The 20,657-nt window shown below is 50.7% G+C and overlaps 1 protein-coding gene across 1 annotated transcript in view; it reads right to left on the reverse strand.

Moving 5' to 3' along the window:
- Window positions 1-20,657, reverse strand: part of COL22A1 (collagen type XXII alpha 1 chain) — a gene marked incomplete at its 5' end in the record, with an annotated part of 247,097 nt that overhangs the window by 154,294 nt on the left and 72,146 nt on the right. Inside the window, 3 exons of the mRNA XM_082858984.1 lie at window positions 11,607-11,645; window positions 16,192-16,254; window positions 18,189-18,233. Coding sequence (XP_082715110.1) covers window positions 11,607-11,645; window positions 16,192-16,254; window positions 18,189-18,233 — 147 coding nt within the window. The remainder of the gene's footprint in view (window positions 1-11,606; window positions 11,646-16,191; window positions 16,255-18,188; window positions 18,234-20,657) is intronic.

Consider the following 20,657-nt stretch of genomic DNA (forward strand, 5'->3'; position numbering starts at 1 on the left):
AACAGGAAAGCGGAGGGAGGGAGGGAGGGAGGGAGAGAGGAAGGAAGAAAAGGAAGGGAGGGAGGGAAGAAAGGAGGGAGGGAGGGAGGGAGGGAAGAGAGAAAGAGAAAGAGAAAGAGAAAGATGAGAGAGAGGGGGAGGAGAGGGGAGGGGAGGGGAGGAGGGGACCAGACTGGCGAGCAGGGTCTGGATTCGCATGAAGCCTCTGCTGCCCGTTAGCTGAGCAGAACAAGTGACTTCCCCTCCTGGCTCTCAGCTTCGTCGTCCATAAACAGGGTGACGCAAGGAGTAATAGTACCTCTGGCACAAGGTGGTCTGTAAGATGCCTTGAGACAATGCTTTGGAAAATGCTCTGTACACAGGGAAATGTGAAAGAAGCATCAAGTTCTGTTACTTGGAGTGAACTGTCTGGAACCTCTGTTCTTCATCTGTAAAAAGGAAGTCACTCAGCGTAAGAAGATGACCATATACATATATACAGTGGAATACTACTCAGCCATAAAAAATAACAAAATAATGCCATTTGCAGCAATGTAGATGCAACTAGAGATTATCATACTAAGTGAAGTAAGTCAGAAAGAGAAAGACAAATACCATGTGACATCCATGCGGAATCTAAACTACGGCACAAATGAACCTATCTATGAAACAGAAACAGACTCACAGACCTAGAGAACAGACTGGTGTTTACCAAAATGGGGGGGGGAGGGATGGAGTGGGAGTTTGAGGTTAGCAGACGCAAACTGTTACATACAGAATAGACAAACAACAAGGTCCTACTGTAGAGCACAGGGAACTATGTTCGATATCCTGGGATAAACCATAATGGAAAAGAACATAAAAAAGAATGTATATACGTATATAACTAAGTCCCTTTGCTGTACAGCAGAAATTAACACAACACTGTAAATAAACTACACTTCAATAAAAATTTTTTTTAAATAAACAAAATACACTTTGTTTCATCTTTATGATATGTCACAGTCATTATGGAATTGCATTAATAAAATCTGGGTGAAAAATTTAAAAAAAAGAAAATGACCATAGATAATGCATGTGAAATCCATCACAGATGACGACCAGGGCTCGGGGGAGAGAGGCTTTCCCCCAGTTCACACGGGCAGCTGTGACTCAAAACCGGGGGTCCCTGATTCCAAGCCAAGGCGCTGACCTCTCTTCTGGCCACCCCCTCATGCACACACACACTGCCTCAGTAATCTCACTGGGAGCCCCTGGTGGGTAACACGTGGCAGGAAATTATCCACCCATATGCCCACTTGTCAGAACCAGAGCTCTTAGGGATTACCTGGTTACTTCACTGGGCAAAACAGACAAGAGAGAACAGATACTTCCCCTGTTCTTTTGATTAATTAAATATCAGAGCTTTCCCCCGAAATACTGAGAAAGACCCTGCTTCGCTGCTAGAGGCGCCATGTTAGTGCCCCTCTCCTTCCACCGGCAGAGCTGCAGCAGGCCCTAGGGTGGGGGCTGAGGAGTCCTCTGGGCAGTGGTCCTCCAGGTGTGGCTCCCGAGCCAGGAGGGTCAGCATCACCTGTGCCTTGTCAGGAGGGCAGATTCTCTGGCCTCACCGCAGCCCCACTGAGTCAGACAGACCGGGAGTGGGGCCTGGCATGGTGGTTTAACAAGCCCTCAAAGGGGTTTGGGCACCTGGTCAAGTTGGAGAACCACTTCTCTGTGGCGTCAGAATGCATGAGCTCACTTCCTGGCTTGGCTACACGGACAGAGAAAGTCACTTGCACCTGGTCACATGGTTAATAGGCCTGTACAATAAGGACAACCATCTCTACCCCCAAACTGAGCAGCTTGTGTGTGAGTCCTGGCAGACAGCAGTAGTTGTAAATATGTGGGACTGTTATTATTCTCTGCAAATTATTTCGGATGAACTGAAGAAAGGAAAAGACACCTTACACCTCTACGGCAGCCCACCTGGAACACGCTTTCTAATAACACTCCCCAGGCTCCCTGAGGCTTTGGGAGTTACAGAAGTCCTCCTTGGGGGAGGCAGGGAACACTGACATTTCCCAGCTGTCAGCCGGCCCTGGGAATAAGACCTCACTGATGCAGAGGACGCAGAAGATGTCACTTGGTGTAAAAGGTGGAAAACTACGCTGGTATCACGGTAATTATACTTAACAGTTATGAGCACTTTTTACAAATGTTAAGTCATTTACTTTCATTAGTTCATTTCATCCTCGTTGTAACCCTCTGAGGCCAGTAGAATTATAGTCGCCAATTTATAGGTGAGGTAAAGCACGGGTTGCAGGGGTTGAGTAACTGACTTGCCCAGTGTCCACAGCTGCTAAGTGGCCGAGCTGCGATCTGAGTCCAGCCGGTCGGTGTCTAGGGTGCATGCCCTTGGCCTCCCCTGCCCTCCCAGCCCAGCTGCCTAGCAGTCCAGCATTTACCCTCCCATAAATGCTCTCCCCTCCTGTATGAAGCCCTTGGCCCTGTGGCTGGGCCATGAAACTTGCCAAGAGCCTGAGTGTCAGACGGGGCTGGAAAAAGTGCAGACTTTCCTATTCCAGCTCTGCCTGGGGCCGTGAAAACCCCTGAACTCAAAACTTCCCCAACGTGTCCTTCAGCACCACGGACAGGGTCTGCGGCATCTTTATTCTAACTCCCAGCATTTTGCCCCAACCTACAAGGCTATTTGAGGGCACATAGGCAGCTGAACCTATTTTCCCCTAAACCCTTTAATTATGATAAAAATAGAAGGCACTCGACCACAGTTATCCAAGCCGATAACCATGAATAAAGCACATTAAGGCACAGGCTAAGAATAGGAGTCGGGGACACGGATTAAGCCAGCTGTGAAAAAAGAGGATGAGACCCAGAGCTGGTGGCAAACGGCATAAATTCATCTTAGAGGTTTCACACATACAAGCACACACATACGATTTATACTTCATGGCTCAGGGGCTCTATGACGTAGTCAGCGCATAAAATAAGTCGATTCCTACAAGGTACATGGGTTTTGAGGGTCAAGAATTCTCCAATAAAAGCATCCTGTTTGGGGGAGGGCAGGGAACCGGCATTGGCCAGTGCAGTGGTTAGGAATGGGAGTGTAGGGTGGGACAGACACAACCTCAGCCCCTCACCCACCACTCTGTGCCCTTGGGCATATGCTCCAGACTCCTTCAAGGAGCTGCAGGAGGCTGACACGCATAAAGTGAACAGCTGGCAGATACCAAGTGGTCAATAAAAGGCTGATGTCATGATTCTTTCCACCACAAGGCATCTTCTTTGAGACAAAGTCGCTCGACTGTTGTGGACAAAATCACCGAGTGCTGGCCACTGAATCCTCCACGGCTGCCAATGTTAGCGCCCCACCCATCCCTTCAGACAGAATCTGCAAAGTAAGCGTGCCCATCATCCCCTGCAACGGCACACGTCCCACCTCCACCAGAACCCCGTGCTATGCAGAAGCACCTTGCGCTGAGAGCGCTTCTTGGCCAGTGCTCTGGAAAGGAGGCACTGGGAAGAAAAGCCGTATGTAGCAGACCCCGCGCTTCACTCCCCACCCACCTGGACAGCCCATCACCTCCACGAAATCCTCTCATCTCGCAATTTCAAGTACAGCCTGCCGTTGAAAGACACCAAAGAAAGAACTGACTCAGGTGGGAGGGACTCAGTCTTTCACACTGTGGATGGCACAAGGTGTGTCTGTCACGTTGAGATCAGAGAAATGTCACTGTGAGAGCAGGTCTGACTGTCCCATGAAGTGGGACATGCACTGTGCCGCTGCTTCACAGGAAGGGCTCTCAGCCAGCTCAGACCTCAGGCCGCGGGCTGGTCAGGACCATGTGAGCGGCAGCGGCACTGCCACCCACCTCTCTGCCCTACGAGCTCTGCAGTGACGCAGATATTTTTCTAGACACTCTTCACTCTCCACCCCTCCACCCGCCTTGACTCTCAGTGCAGACGGCTGGACTAATCCTACTCCAAAGTTCACGTCCATCATTCTGCTGTCCTTCTCCAGCCCTCCAGCACAGGACTAGACCCAAGTTGGGTAGGTGTTACACTTTTGAACAAACCAGAGCTCACTATAAACTACTTCATCCTCTCCCTATAGCTTCTACAGTGAAAACATCGATGTGTAGGAGCATCTTCCTAAGTCTCAGCGCCCTTTTCCATGAAATGATGATGGTGATACCCTCCACCTGCCCTCACTGGGAGGCCTGAGTAAGACAATGACTGTGGAACCACCTGGCTCCATGCTTGACACCCCGGAGGTTACTGTATCAGAAGCATCTCCAGGATTCCACAGAAGGGAGCGGTGGATGTGCAAGGAGGAGGAATCAGTGCCGGGGAGGTGGAAACGTGGACCCAGAGATGGACCCAGAATTGGCAGGAGACGGAGACGGGGGAGGGTCGCTTGGGGCCAACACGCAGGGGGCTTGATCCTCCACGTTACACAGAGCGGCTGCGCAGGGGTCTGTAGGGAACGGTGTGACCACAGCAGCGTTTAAAATCAAACGCAAATTCACGTGCATCTGCATGTTTCAAATAGGACAGCGAGAATGCGCCAAAGGAAGCCACCTGGAGCTGAGGAGCCCCAGGCGCCCTGCCCAGCACTGGGCACACGAGTCCCCAGCGCTCCTCGAGCCACCGCCTTTCCCGAGAGGCTGGATCTTCAGGTCCACAGCAATGCAGGGGAGCCTGCTTTGTCCAATTTCAAATCATCAGAGAACAGGAGGCACCGGGCTTCTCAGGGGCCTGGTTTGGAATAAGCATGTGGGGAACCTACTTTTCTCAGACCTGGGGACCAGCCCACCTCAGCTGACAGCTCTGAACCTGGCCTTCTAACAACCCTCCTTAGTTCCATCAAGATGGCCGTGGCCTCTTTCCTCGGTTTCCCAATCGGCACCTTATTTGTTTAACTTCACGGTGAACCAACCCATAAGGGCTTCCCCCGTGATGACCTGCACTCGGCTCCGGCATCCGCTGCAGGACACCTGGCTGACGTTTCTAGAGGCAGCATCCCAGGCAGTCAGAACAGCCTCTGCTGTATGTCTGGCTCCGATTCCTCTTTCCCCGTCAGGTTTATGTCCCGATAAAAATGGAAGCAAGCCATAAAGACAAGGAACCGATGTTTGCGTGACCTAAAATTCTGTCTGCTACTGAGTCAACCAGCCCAATAAAATTTAGCTGAGGTCCTTCTATTTGCTCGCATAGTTTTTCTGGGGCACCGCACTGTGAAATCCGAGCACAAAATCCATACACAATTTTATTTACTGCCATACGGATTTCTGTGAAAATGCTGAAGAGAGGACTTCTTGGTGGTGGTGGTTTTGGTTTCTTTCCCCCCGCTACCAAGCGCTGAGTACACAGCTGCTGACCCAAGCATGGCTTTACGGGACACTTGGCCACAATCCATCCCCTGTGGCTCCCAAGGGCCCCCACCATCTACAAGGTGTGAGCCAGACTTGACGAGGGGCTGCAAGCCCTTTCCCTGCTCTGTCCTCTGTTACTCTCCACTCGAGGGAAACAGGGGGCGGGGGGTCTCCTCAGCACCGGGTCTAGGCTGGTCTCTACCTGAGAGCTGCCTTCTACATCCTATCCCAACTCTAAGTAAAATATTAATACCAGCAGCTGCTCATAAAGAAAACAAAGAGCCCCGGCAGGAAATGCATGGCCCCGCGTATCTGAGCAGCGGGTGATGCTGGCTGAGGTGAGCCTGGACTCCGCTCTGCAACGGCATCTACAAGGGTCCATGCTGGGCCCAACCTGTGTGTGTCACCGTTGCCCTACCCCACCTGGCTCGCTGCATGGCTGCAGGGATATCTGGGCTCTCATCGCACAGCCCCAGGCCCTGGGAGAAAGAACACCGTCCCCGGGCTTCTAAGTGAAAGTACTGAGTCTGTCGTTCTGTTTGGACTAACATAGATAATGTGTCCGAACTGACCACCACGCTCAGAGAATCCAGTGCCCAGGTGGCTTAGACCTGATTCCCGCTAATGCTTTCTGATCTGCCAGGTGCTCTTTCCGTGGATGCAATCACTTAACCCTCACTTCAGTCTTACAAGAGCCTATTATTGTTACTATTATCTTCAGCGTACACATGAGAAAACAGGCACCAAGAACTGCAATGACCTTTCCAAGGTCACACAGCAGGACAGGGGCAGTGCCAGGTTCCCAAAGCCTGGCCCTCAGCCGCTGCCATGTCCTGTCATCTGGGACCAGCCGTCACAGCACGCAGGGTTCGGCAAATGCCCCATGCTGGGAGAGAGGGCTCTTCCCTCCAAAATAGTACTGCTTTTGGATTTCATGCGTGAGCAACTGTAAATATACTATTATTTTTTATTTTTCATCATATTAAGTTTAAGCTCTAGTTGTTAGTTAAATGTTTATGTTTTGCAGAAGTGCTAGTGTTATAGCAGCACAAAGAGTAACTGGCAAGGCGCGAAATAGCGCAAATCCCACCCCCAGGGCACTGGCTCTTCCGCGCGCCTTCTGTGTGGGAGTGCGTGTGGCTTCCTATTCTACTATTTCATTGGCGCCATGTTGCGCGCACATCTACATATATAAGGGCTTCCTAATTTTCACTTGAAGAAATGCAGTTTTCCATCAGGTTGTTTCCATCTTTTGCTGCCGCTGGTCACTGTTAAGAGTACTTACAAAGAACAGAGTCAGCTTGAAGTCGTTTTGTTTCTGTTCTTCCCTTCATTGGAACTGTGCTTACAGTAATTTCCTAGATATGTTTTAGTTTGATTTTCTAAGCAGCCCCAGCAGTACAATACCGGGTATCCTGGGAAACCCTCAAGGTGCAGTGCTGACGTGACTGGCCTCCTAGGCAGGGTCTCCTGATAGCGTCGTCACCCTCTGAGTGTGTAACAGGGTGGAGGACGGAGGTGGCACAACAGACTCGATTAAGGACCAGGAAGAAGAAGAAGCACTCATGATTAGACAACCACGTGACCAGAATGTGTGTGCATGTCTCCTCCCCTGAATTGGTGAGTGAGAACTCCGGGGGAGGCCCAGGCCATGTTTTACAGCTCTGTGAACCCACCACTCTCCCACGTACTAGGTACTTGAACGCTGTTTACTGAAGAAGCACATCTGTCACTCTTTTATGGATTTTAGCAACAGCTTCTAGCAGACAAAAGAAAGGAATAAAGATAAGGGACAGATTTTTACATGAACTACCACGTGCCAGGGACTAAGCCAGGTGCTGTCACAGGCACTGCCAACCTCCTATAAGCCCCACAACAGCCCTAAGGGGTGGGCATCAATGGCCCCACTTTACAGATGAGGAAACTGAGGCTCAGAGAGACACCACCCAATGCTCACCCAGCCACTGCAGAGCTGGGATCCAAACCAGGTCTGCCCAACTCCCCGAACCTGCTTTCTTTCCATCACCTGAGCCCACATCTGAGCACAGAACGAAAGCTCTCTTTGTCCTCGTCCCCCCAGGTGCTAGATTCCTAAGGGAAAGAGGAACGCTCCCAAAGGGTAGAGGTCTATCTCCCCAGCATCACATGCACCCCTGCAGAGGAAAAGTGGAGCAACGCTCTGGCTTCCAGACACCAGAGGGCGCTGTGGGTCCAGGAAGGGAAGACAATGCAGCCTCTCTGTGGGGTTCCTCCCCTGAAGGCTCTGGTCCCCCAGAGCGGAAGGACCCTCGGGATGCAAAAGGAAGCTCACTGGACACCACGCACTTTGGCCTTGTTTTTGTTGTTTCTGAATTTTTTTCTACCGCGGGGCTCATGGACCACATCTCCATGGAAAAGACTCAGTGTCCAGCCGTAGGAAACCTTACACCAACATCTTCACTCTGCTTATTAATTTTGTCAACATGGAAGGACCAAGGGTGGGAAGGGCACGGAAGTCATCACCCCTCCCTGCTCCCCCTGACTCCCCCCAAACTGGTCCAAACCAGCCCATCAGCACTGGTCCACACCATGCTGCCACCGCCCTCTCTTACCCTCCTCAAGACAGCGTTGCCAATGACGACGGGGCCGGGGCGGGGGGGGGGGGGGGGGGGCCGAGAACAGCGGCATCACCCATTATGCGGGCTTGCGACGTGGGGCCCTGGGTTAATCTTCCCAGCAACCTCACGTGGTAGGAACTATTATCATTCCCCTTCTCACTCTTACAGAAAAGGAACCTGAGGCTCCACATGAAGGGGAGCCGGAATGTGAAGCTGAACCTTTCTGACTGCAGAGTCTGTGACCACTCTACTGGCTCTTGGTCCTGGATGATAGAGGTCCACACTCCATCCATCCATTCACTTACTAGGCAAGCATTTATTTAGTGCCAGCTGTCTTCCAGACGCTGTGAAGGAGGGTCCATGCCTATCTTTCTCTCCTTCCGTGCCCCCAACACCTGGGCTACGCACAGATCTTTTCAGGTAGCCCCTAAAAGCCTGCTTCCCCCTTTCCCTGAGCCCGATTTCATACGTATTAAAACACTGAGGGAGCTTTGTCCCAAGAACCCGTGGTGAACGTGGGGTGGAACGGGAACCAGAGAGAAGGCTGGCTTCCAAAACGAGGGGCAGAGGCAGCCCAGGAACAAAGCACCACACAGTGGTCCTGGGCATTTGGTGGGGGGCGCTGGGAAAGTCAGGAGGCCAAGAGCTCCGGCAGTGTTCCAGCTGTGTAACACTGGGCCAGTCACTCAACTTCTCTGAGCCTCAGTTTCCTCAGCTGCAGAAAAAGGGGTAATTGAATCAGCCTTCCAGCTTCCCTTCACGAGTGATTGTGTTTTCTAGCCATCCTACTGTGACCTTGGGCAGGTCACTTGACCTCTAAGCTATGTTCTCTCATCTGTGAAAAGGGCATGGCTGTGACTTCCTCGAAGCACTGTCTTAATAATGAGACATTAAAGCATGGAACACAGCATACACGGTGCCTGGCCCTCAGATAGGTCAATGCACATTGTCACAGTGGCTGATTACATCACCAAAAATTTTTAAAAAACCCCAAAAACCACAGCAAGATTCAGCATAACATGACTGGACAGAGTCGCGGACTGTGGACACATCAGGCTCCAGTCCATCTGATCCCCTTGGCACTCTGCGATTGCTTTCGAGAGAATATTCAAGCAGAAGAGCCAGTTTGTTAAGCTCTGTCCAAGTGCGTGAGGCACCAGTGGTCTCCTTTCTGTGGACCCTGTTGTCCCCTTGACTCTCCCTGGCCCTGCTGCATCCTTGGAGGTGAAGCAGAGACTCCAAGTTACAGCCCCAGGGACTCAGGCTGGGGGTGGGCTGATGACCCAGTCTCAGAATTGCCACCTGCAAGGTCCCTTATGCATCATCACATCCCACCCCTTCGTTTCTACAGATGAGGGAGCAGAGACCCAGAGACGGAGGTGACTCATCCTGAATCACACAGCTCAGATGTGGAAGAATCTAGACTCAGACTTTGCTAAAAATGCCCAACTGCAAGAGAACGTCAGCTGAAGACAGAGCCAGGAGTGCCGGAGTCTATTCAGCTACGCGTCTCTTCTGCCGGCACCGGATGTGTGGGGAGGTCTCCCGGCTGGGACTGTGGCCCAGCAGCTTCAGGTCCTGAGCGTAGCGCTGCAGCCTGGGCTTTGGGGCACCGGGGAGGTGCCTCCAGAAGCAGAAGGCTGCCTGTCCTGAGCTCAACCAGAACAGACGGGGCAGAGATGCAGCTGCTGCTCATGGGAGAAAGGGGGCCTGTCAGCTTCTCCTGGTGGCGCCAGCACATGAGAAGGACAGCACGTCACTCAGAGGACAAGCCGGCCCAGGAGCTGCACGTTGGTCTTGCCTGAGAAGCACGACCCAGGCTGAGCGCCCTGACTTCAAGGGCTCTGGCAGCCCCAGTCCTGAACCCGAGGAACATGTGGGTGTCCTGTTAATACCCTGTGCCTGGGTTCTGGGCTCGTAGGAACCGAACATGATGGCAACCACCGAACCTGAGTGCCTAGGTTCCAGGTGCTGTGCTTTGAGACCACACAGGAATCGAGGAAGATGGTGCTGCCAGTCCTGCTGTAGGCAGCGGGAGACCCAGACGCTGATGGCAGAGCTTGGGAACAGCCTCGACTGACCCAGGTCTGCCTGGTGCAAAGCTCGTGTTACACCGTGTGTCACACTGTCTCTCAAATGGCTCTGTATTCCCGTGCAGTAGTTATTACGTGTGCGTGTGTGTGCCTGTGCTTTTAACACAGGTTAAAAAAGAGAAGTTCATTGTGGAATAAATGAAGACACAAAGAAAAGTAAGGGAAAAAATAAATACTCTCACAGCTTTGCCACCCACAGACAACCAGTGGTTAACAATGGGGGTTTGCCCCCAGAATCAGCCTCCCTCTCTGAGTCTCACACACACACATAAACACAACTGGGGTCATACTGTATAGATATTTTGCAATGTGTTTTAATTAAAAATGAACAAAATGCTATCTTCATTTGCTGGGTCGTTAATTATCCTTCTAAATGTGATTTTGTGCCTCTAAATGCCATTGTATCATTTAGCTGTACAATAACTCACGTTACCTTTTGCCCACTGCAGAGCATTACAGTTGTTTCCAGGCTGCCTTATAAATCATGCTGTAATTACGAAACGTGTGGGTATGTACTTGTGCACAGCCTTGATTTATCTCCTTAGAGTAAATCTCTCGACATGAACGGACTAAATAAAAGGTGCTACGCGGAGAGAACGAGCTGGGCACGTGAAAGCTCTGTTTCCATAGTAACCTGACAGAGTGGCACCTGCTTTATACCATCAGCCCCACGCAAGGGGTTGATGTGAGCCCCCCTCTGAGTAACGATATCCTTCCGAGGTCCAATGCCCTGCATTCTGAGTCTACAATTGCCTAGACTCCAGCAAAATAACCCACATAAATGTATGTTACAAAGTATTGTGGCTGCCTCTCCTGGGAAATGGAAGATGTATTTTTAATCGCTGGTGTGAGTGGAAAATGGCATTTTTAGTGACTGCTTTATTTCTCCTTCTAGGCTGACACACCTTAAGAAAGCTTTCCTCTTTAGAAGGAATCCCCTCTTTCCCAGGATCGGTCGACCTTGTACATCATCATGACGACTGACGACGGTTAAAGAAGGTGCAACATTCGTATCCAGGGAGAATGTGAATAGGCCTCCGTTCCTCTGCCTGTCTAGTCCTACTGCCACCCATGACTCTGTCCCTCGTCATCTTGCCTTCGTGCTTCTGCAGCAATCTCCTGACTACTCCCCGAGTCCCTCTGGTCTGCCCTGCTCTCACGTCCATCGGCACCTGCTCTTTGGACCTTCTCAGCATGCCTGATCACGCACAGGCCGTCCAAGGCCTTCCCATCACTGCAAACAAGGCCTGAACACATTCTGATATTGAATGCCCTGTATGTTGGTCCTCAAACCACATCTGCAGCTCTGCATCCCAATTTCCATGAGCGCCATTAAGTACCCTCTGCTCTAAGCACTGTGAACCATCCACGTCCTGAACAAGCCCTTCCCTCCCACTTCACACACTGAGGCACTCAGCCCAGGAAACCTCTTCCCCTCCCACCCAAATTCTTACCAGGCAGCACCACGGCAGCACACAACTCTCCCGAACCCAAGTGCCCCATTCTCTTCCCGGGCCACATCCACAGCCCCTGGAGGAATGAGAGAGCAGGGAGGTGCTTACCTTTTCGCCCTTTTCTCCGTGGACAAAAGGTCCTCTGCCCTGGAAAAGCAAAGCAGAAGGCAAAGGTTTTCTACGAAGCATTGCCATGGCATGACATCACACGTGGCAGATGTGCCCTGGGATTCAAAATGGTGGGCTGCTTTCTCATAAGCCCTGCCAAGGAGCCTCTAAAGACACTACCATTTACTGAGGGTAGGTTCTCATGAGTTTTATCTCATTTAATTTTTCCAACAACTCAATATTATGGTACTATTCTTTCTTCCACATCAGCTTTATTGAGATATAATTTACAGAGCACATAATTCACCTATTTAAAGCGCTGGGCTTCCCTGGCAGCGCAGCGGTTAACAATCCACCTGCCAATGCAGGGGACGCGGGTTCGAGCCCTGGTCCGGGAAGATCCCGCATGCCACGGAGCAACTAAGCCCGCGAGCCGCAACTACTGAAGGCCGCGCGCCTAGAGCCCGCGCTCCATAACAAGAGAAGCCGCTGCAATGAGAACCCCGCACACAGCAACGAACAGTAGCCCCCACTCGCCGCAACTAGAGAAAGCCCGTGCACAGCAACGAAGACCCAACGTGGCCAAAAATTAATTAATTAATTAATTAACTAAAAATAAAGTGTACAATTCAATGGCTTCTTAGTACATTTACTAAATGTACTAAATGTGGTGGTGCAACACCACCACAATCAACTTTAGAATGTTTTCATCATCCCCAAAGAACCCCAAACCCATTGTGGTCACTCCCCTTTTTCCCCCATCCCCTACTCTGGGCAAACATTAGTCAGTTTCCTGTTTCTATAAATTCACCTATTCTAGACGTTCTATATATATGAAATCATACATGTGGGCTTTTATGACTGGCTTCATAGCCCGTGTTTTCTTAGCAAAGTGCTTTCAAGGTTCACCCACCTTGCAGCATGTATCAATACCTCATTTTATTGCAGAATACTATGCCATTGCATGGCTATGACACACATTTTATTTATCCATTCATCACGTGATGAACATTTAGGTTCCTTCTACTTTTCCGTTATTACGAATAAGGCTGCTATGAACATCCATGAACAAGTTTTTGTATGAACACGTGTTTTCATTTCTTTCGGTTATACACCTAGGAGTGGAATTGCTGGGTCATATAATTCTGTGTTTAACCCTTTAAGGGCCACCAGACTGCTTTTCAAAAGCAGCTGCAGCATTTTACACCAGCAACGTATGAGTTACGATTTCTCCACATTCCTAGTTGTTCTACACATTATTAAAGTGGGATGTTAAGTCTCTCATTTCAATTCTCAATGTTTGCTTCATATATCTGGGGGCTCTGTTATTAGGTGCACATATGTTTATAATTGTCACATATTTTTAGAGGATCGACACTTTTATCATTATAAAATGTTCCTCTTTATTTCTATTAACCTTTTTTAAAGCCTTTGTCTGATATTGTTACAGTCACTCCAATTTCTAATGTTTTCTATTTGTAGAATGTGTATTGTCCATCCTTTTACTTTCAACCTATTTATATATTTGAATCTAAAGTGTGTCTCCTGTAGACACAATACAGTCGGATCTGTTTTTATGTCCAGGCTGAAAATCTCTGCTGTTCAATTGGTTTGTTTAATACATTTACAGACAATGCTGTTTTTGATGTAGGTAGATTTACATATGCCACTTAACTTTTTGTTTTCTGTGTCTCCTGACTTCTTCTGTTCCTTTATTCCTCCTTTACTGCTCTTTTTTGCATTACATGAGTTCTTTTTAGTGCAACATTTTAACCTCTTTAAGGATATTTTCACCATATAGTTTTGAATTATTTTCTTGGAGGTTGCCTGAGGTTTACCATATACATCTTAACTTATCAGGATCTACTTAAGATTTACACTAACTTACTTCCAGTGAGACTTAGAAACATACTCCTACGTGATCTATTCCTTCTTCCCCATTTTTGTGCTACTGTTGTTACAAATATTTGTTAAATACCCAATGATACACTGTCATAATTACTACTTTGAACTTGTCACTCCACTGCATTCTGGCCTCAATTATTTTTGGTGATGAGTCAGCTGATAATCTTATTGGGTTTTCCTTGTACATCAGGAATCATTTTTCTTTTTCTGCTTTCGATTCTTTTGCTTTGTCTGTTAGCGTTTTGTACCATGATTTTTCTAAGGATGGACCTCCTTCTAAGGATGGATTTTTCTAAGGATGGATCTCCTTTCTAAGGATGGATTTTTCTAAGGATGGACCTCCTTCTAAGGATGGATTTTTCTAAGGATGGACCTCCTTTCTAAGGATGGATTTTTCTAAGGATGGATTTTTCTAAGGATGGACCTCCTTTCTAAGGATGGATTTTTCTAAGGATGGATTTTTCTAAGGATGGACCTCCTTCTAAGGATGGATTTTTCTAAGGATGGATTTTTCTAAGGATGGACCTCCTTTCTAAGGATGGACCTCCTTCTAAGGATGGACCTCCTTCTGTTTTTCTCGATTGGACTTCCCGAGGCTTCCTGAACGTGCAGATTACTCCTCTTCATCAAATTCGGGATGTCTTCAGCCGTGATCTCTCTGAACACTTTTTCTGCTCCTTTCTCTCCGCTCCGGGTACCCCTGTTATGTGCACTGACGCACTTCACGGGCCCTCACACTTCTCTGAGGCTCTGTTCATTTTCCTTCATTATTGTTTCTCTCTGATCTTCAGACGACATGATCGCTGCTGATCTGTTCTCAAGAATGCTGGCTCTTTCTTCAGCCAGTTCAAACCTACTGTCATGCCTCTCGAGTGATTTTCCTTTTCATTTCATTGACTGTACTTTACAATTTCCATTTAGTTCTAGAATTTCCATTTGGTTCTTTTTAACAATTTCTACCTCCTTATGTTCTATATCTGATGAGATAATGTCATGATGCTCCCCTCTGTTTCCTTCCGAATGGCTTCCTTTAGTTCTCTGGATTTGATTACAGTGGCTACTTTGCAGGCTTTGTCTGTTAGATCCGACATCTGTGCCCTCTCACAGGCAGTTTCTGTAGCCTGGTTTTTCCCTGTGTATCAGTAAAATGGGTGTTTCACTAGCCCTCACCTCACAACATCGAACTGAGGGTTAAATGAGCCAGAAATCTGTAACACATACAGCACAGATCCCGGCACGCCATGAATGCTGTTAAATGTAAGCCTCTCTTCCTATTTCCATGTTAATTTGCACAGAGCGGCTGCTTCCCACCTCTGCACAGGAGGCCGGTGTGTAGAGTGTGGGTGAAAGGTATAGCTCAGCAAGTGAGCACAAGACTCAGATTAAAATAGATTCAAATCCTGCCTCTGCCACACACAGGCAGAGCACCTGATGTGATCACGAGCGCATCACGCAAGTCTGAAAATTCTGTATATCCTTCCCGTCCGTGAGTGATGAGCCTAAGTTTAAGAAGCTGCTCTAAGGAGTAAGGAGGGACCAACATGAAGCCCCTGTGAAGAAGGGCAGGCAGTATAGTTACAATCATGAGCTCTCAGGTGATGGCACGGGGGTGTCTGCCAGGCTAACTCTTCTAGGGGAGCGGCTCTGTCTTGTCGTCGGGTTTCCCCTGCGCACTGAGAACCTAAAAGGAACTGATTACACTCGCTCTCACTCACTGGTCTCCTACCACGGGCCAGGCATTTTACAGACAAAGCTGCTCTTTTCTTTATTCTGCTCATGGAGCGAATGAGGTTTTCAGGGAGGTTAAGCAACCCGCTCGCAGTCACACAGCCAATAAAGGCAGGAGCTGGGGACAGCTACTGAGACCCACCTGACTCCAAACCTGTGCTACTGATGCTACAAGATGCAGTCTGAAGGATGGGTTTAGTGCTTCCACCAGGCCAGGTAACAACAGAGGAACAATAGCATTTACTTTGCTTCTGCACTGTTACAAACTGTTTACACGCGTTAACTCATGTTAATCCTCATCATGCAACTCAACAGTTAATTTTATCCTCCCCACTTTACAGATGAGGAAACTGAGGACAGGACGGTTAAGTATCTTGGTGGAGCCAGCCTTTGCTTCCCAGCCATGTGGCTCCTAAGCCCTACCTGCACCATGAATCGTTTATCTCTGTAATTCTTCCCTGACCCACCATCCACTGTGCTCGCTCATCAACCTAAGGACCCATGAACACAGTCTGTGCTGGGCCAGATGCCGGGGATGCTGGACCGACAAATGGCAAACCACGGTATCAGGGAGTCAGCTGATGCGGGGACTGACAGGCACCAGGGATGTGGAGAACCGAGGGGGTGAGCCAGACCTGGGGTTGCAAAGATACCCTGGAGAACTACACCGGTTGAGTCTGAAAGGTGCGAAAACGTGAGCCAGGCAGGAGGGGGAGGTGAGGGGCAAACTGGGGTGGACAGAGGGCAAAATGATTCCTCGTAGAGGAAAAACCATATGCAATGGCCAGGGTGAGACATGGCCAGTTGGGGGAGTCATCACTGCCAACCTGGAGCACAGACTTCGGGGGGTGAGGGTGGAGTGGTGTAGGGTGAGGCTGGAGCGGCCGGCAGGCCTCCTGTGCCCGTGCAGAGGGGTCCCCCCCACTGGCCACGCAGAGGGGCCTTCACTCACCGTATCTCCTTTCTCTCCCTTGGGTCCAGGAGCTCCAGCCGGCCCAGCAGCTCCCATGTCCCCCTGAGGGGTGGAAACCAGAGACGAACGTTGGGTCGGGTCCTCCGACCAACCTCTCCCACACCAGCTGCCCATGGCCCACCTTGCCCCAGTTTTCTGGAAGCAGCCGATTTTGTCACTGCCAACTGCACCATGAGGCCAAGCCTCCCACCCCCGGAGAGGGAAGAAGCATCTGAGTAATTTTCTCAAACTCCTAATTCCCGGAACGAAGGACATCTGGAGAAAGCAAGTGGGTGAAAGCATTGCACCCTTGACCCTGGGAACGGGAACGGCAGCTCCTCCGCATCTTACTGGACCCAGCTAGGGCGGGCCCCCCCCCAGGCATCCTGGAGCCTCCCCAGGAAGCCCCGCTCCCCGCAACCCAGCGTCCCACCCCCTGTCATGCCTCTTCCTGCTGGCTCTGAGTCCGGGGACATGGCTCCCTGGTATGTCCCTGCATCCAGAACGGGCCTGGGCACCCAGGATCCACCAGGCCACGCCTGTGGACACGACCTGAGCTACCTCTAGGTAAACGGAGCCGCTGGAATCAAGGTGTTTACACAGCATCTTAAGCACGGACGGGCTGGGACACTGACTAAAGGGCCAGGACTGCCAATCAACCACGGGGCAGCCAGGCTTATCTGCAGGTGGTGGGACCTGTTTCCCTCCCTAGAATCCCCTCCCTCCCACCTCATCTTCTCTCCCAGGGTCAGGGGTCAGGCTCTGTCGTCTGCACAACCCCAGATCTGTCCGACCACAGCACAGCTCGGCCGCTCCATGAACGGCCACTGCTTCAGACAAACGTTTTCTACTTAGAGCTTCACAAACCCCCGAACAGCTTTGCTCTCTTCTTCCATCTGACAGCCCAGGAGCTGAGGCTACAGCCCAGGAGCTGCTCAGCAAGGCAGAGGCCCCTGCTCTCTCTCTCGCAGCGAACACCTGGCACCTTGGACCTCCTGTGTGTGTGCGTGTGTCTGTCTGTCTATTCTCCCCATCCTAGCACACTGGGGACAGAGGGGAGAAGGGCGAGAAAAGGGGAAGATGAAGGAGGTACATACAGAGGAAGGAAGAAGGGAGAGGACAAAAGGGACCTTAGGAGATGCTCAGTGGTGATGCACTGAATGAATGTGAACACAAGTAATACAGGTGAGAGGGAGGGGGAGAAAGGGAGAGACAGAGGGACAGAGGCAGGGGGAGGGGGAGAGGGAGAAGGGGGGAGGGAAGGGAAGGGGATGCAGTCATCACTAGTTGTCTGCACCATCACACTCAGCCCCTCTTTCGAACACCAGACTAGGAAACGGCCACTGGGCAACGCTGACCTCCTCCCTCAGCCTCTGTGTGACCCCGGGCAATGCACACCTCTCTGGGTCTCAGCTTTCCGAGACCGAAAAAATGATGTGAGACGACAGCCCTGTCCAGCTCCGTAAATGCGATAAACCTGGGCAGTGGTGGACAGAGAAGAGGCTGGTCCACGGCTGAGGAGGGAGAAGCCCACAAGGAGGCACCTGGCCTCGAGCAATTCGTGAGTTTGGAAAACGTGTACAAAAAGAATTCCACGCACGTCAAACAAACAGATCGTGCGTGCTGAACAGACTCTTTAAAGCGCAACCCCCGAAGTTTCTGGAATATGGAGGCCTGAAAGGATTGATGCAGAGTTAGCTGGCCACGGAGGGCTGAGCCTGTTGGCGCAACAGCATCTGAGCCCAGGCGTGCGTGTTCTCCTTCTCGATCACACGTTCAGGCTGAGAAATGGACGCTCTGAACCGTGAAGGCACTCAGAGGTTACCGACTTTATGCCACTTGCCCTATCCTTCCATCTCAACAAGCTCGGAAGCAAAGCCCCGCAGGACAGTAACCTAACACACCATCGTTCGGGAGTTTTTTCCTCCTTCTTACAAAGAGAGCAAATCAAAGGACCCCACGCTCTAAAGGGCTTCTCTGCCGGCTCCAGTACTGACCTTTGGGCCGGGGAGTCCCACTGGGCCATCAAAGCCCTTTTCACCCTAAAGGAAGAAAGACAAAAGAAACAAGTAAGGTTCTGTTTTAATTTTCCCCTCTCTCTTTACTAGTTGGTTATCCCCTCCACCTGCTCATAAGCCAGTCCCTTAGTAAGCCACATGCCAATCAATAAATTGGACAAAGTTCACTGGAGGGCTTCCCTGGTGGCGCAGTGATTGCGAGTCCGCCTGCCGATGCAGGGGGCGCGGGTTCGTGCCCCGGTCCGGGAGGATCCCACGTGCCGCGGAGCGGCTGGGTCCGTGAGCCATGGCTGCTGAGCCTGCGCGTCCGGAGCCTGTGCTCCGCAGCGGGAGAGGCCACAACAGTGAGAGGCCCGCGTACCACAAAAAAAAAAAAAAATTCACTGGAGCTGAGCACCCTTTCTCAAACTGCCAACCTACATGGGGAACTTGGATGTGACCTCCAAATACAGCCATCAATTTACAAATGCCAGCCTCACCCTCTGGGTGGCATCACCCAATAAGCCATTCCATCCATCCTTCATACCCTGGGTCCACTTATCCATCAATTCAACCATTATTTCATATAGTGGCTGAAAATACAGACATGGAAAGATTCAGCCTTTGCCATCTGGAATTTATGAGCTTATGGAAGTAAAGACAAGTAGGCAGTTTTACTCCAATGTGATCATTGTTATGGTCTCTGGAAGAAGAGGGAAAGAAAGGGTCTTAATGTCCCAAATAGCAGGGGCTAAATGAACAGGTATTGAATGGATGGATGTGAAGAATGGAAAGGCAGGCAGGCAGGCAGGCAGGGAGGCAGGCAGGGAGGCAGGGAGGAGGGAGATCATACAGACGATAATAATGGGATCAGAAAAGGATTCTTTGGGGATGTCTTGAAAGAAGAACAGGCATTAGCAGATTAAAAGGGGTGGCAGGAGGGAAAAGGATGTTCTAGGCAGAAGGTGCTACATATGCAAATTCCAGAAGGCAAGAAAGATCACGACCTGGTGGAGGAACAGGACATTCCCGCCTGCCTAGAAACTGGGAGGGGAGAGGGGAGTGAGATGAGGCTAGAAGGGCAACTAGGACCAGGGGCCACACAGAGTGGGGACAGGTGGGAGAGGGGATCTGTGAGCCAAGCTCAGGAGGTCAGTGGCGATCCAGCAGGTGGTCGTGAGCTGGAGAGTGAGAAGGTGGGCGGGAAGAGAGGACGGAGGCCTGCTTGACCCCAGACTTCCTCCCGAGGGGCCCTGCCAGGGCAGGGCTCCGGGGAAACCATGAACTAGGCAGAGATAGCATCGGCCACCCTCCCGGGCACAGTCTGCAGGCTAGTGGGCCAAGCCCCACGCTGCTGCAGTTACCCTTTCCGTTTGGGGTTTTCCATGGAAAACAAGAATTCAAAAGGACTTGGGTTTGGACAGTTGCTTTCGTTATGACACTGATGGGTGGAACCCGATCAACACGTTGTCTGTGGACCGCCTGAGCCCGGCAGGGGCGCGGACGAGGATCCCTGCCCGGCGCCCTGGGTGCACCCACCCTGGCTCCCTCTCTAGCTTCTCCCAATCCTAACCCAGCACCAGGCCGGAAGCCCCTAACTCCACCGACGCCCCAGACAAAGCCTCAGCTTGCAGCATGACCGAGCTTGCCTCTCGTGGCCTCCCAGCCAGCTGGGCCATGGTTAGAAATCCCCACTTGACTGGGAGCTCCTTGGGAGGGGGTCTCTGGGTGGAAAGAAGAAAGGAGAGTGTGAAGGAGAACAGAGAAGAGGGAAGAAGGGAAGGAGGAGAGGCTGCCAGGACAGGTGGCTTATTGAAACAAAACTGTCAGGAAATTCTTAAAGTGTGTCCACTCCAATGAACGTCAACCACGATTTCGTAGTTTTGTCTGTGCCTCCCAAGGCCCTTGCAAAGTTGGGGAGCACCTCCTGTGTGCCGCCCTGAGCTGGGAGGGGCAGACAGAGCAATGGATATACTGAATGCTGTAGACCGAGGGCCCTGGGGGGCTACCAGTCAAGCAGATCTTCACGGAGACCATCTCGATTTTGTCATCCTCACATATCTGTCTATTCTGCTCAAGTGGAAATTGTTTTCTTATTAAGAGGGCTGTTCGTCCACAGAAAAACAGATGAAGGCCTCAGGCACTCGAGGAGACATTTCATCTAGGCTAAAGGGCAGGCGGTGGTGGCAGTCGGAAACACATCAGGTTTTAAAATTAGAAACAAGAGGCATTAAACTCTACTCATATACGCATGTAGATTATATAGTACAGCTAATTACAGGGAACGTTGAGAAGAAAGGGATGAGGGTGTGTCCCGCAGAGCACACCTAAACCCTCGGCCGCTGCCCATGCAGAGTCTTATCCTCGAAGCAAATCTGGCTGGTTTAGGCGCACACACGAGTGAAGAGGAGACCGGGAGGAGCCAGAGTGCCTTGGGAAGACGTCACGAACTTCAGGAAGAGGTTCATC

Source organism: Leucopleurus acutus, assembly GCF_964270905.1.
Source record: "Leucopleurus acutus genome assembly, chromosome: 17".
Taxonomy (NCBI): Eukaryota; Metazoa; Chordata; class Mammalia; order Artiodactyla; family Delphinidae; genus Leucopleurus; species Leucopleurus acutus.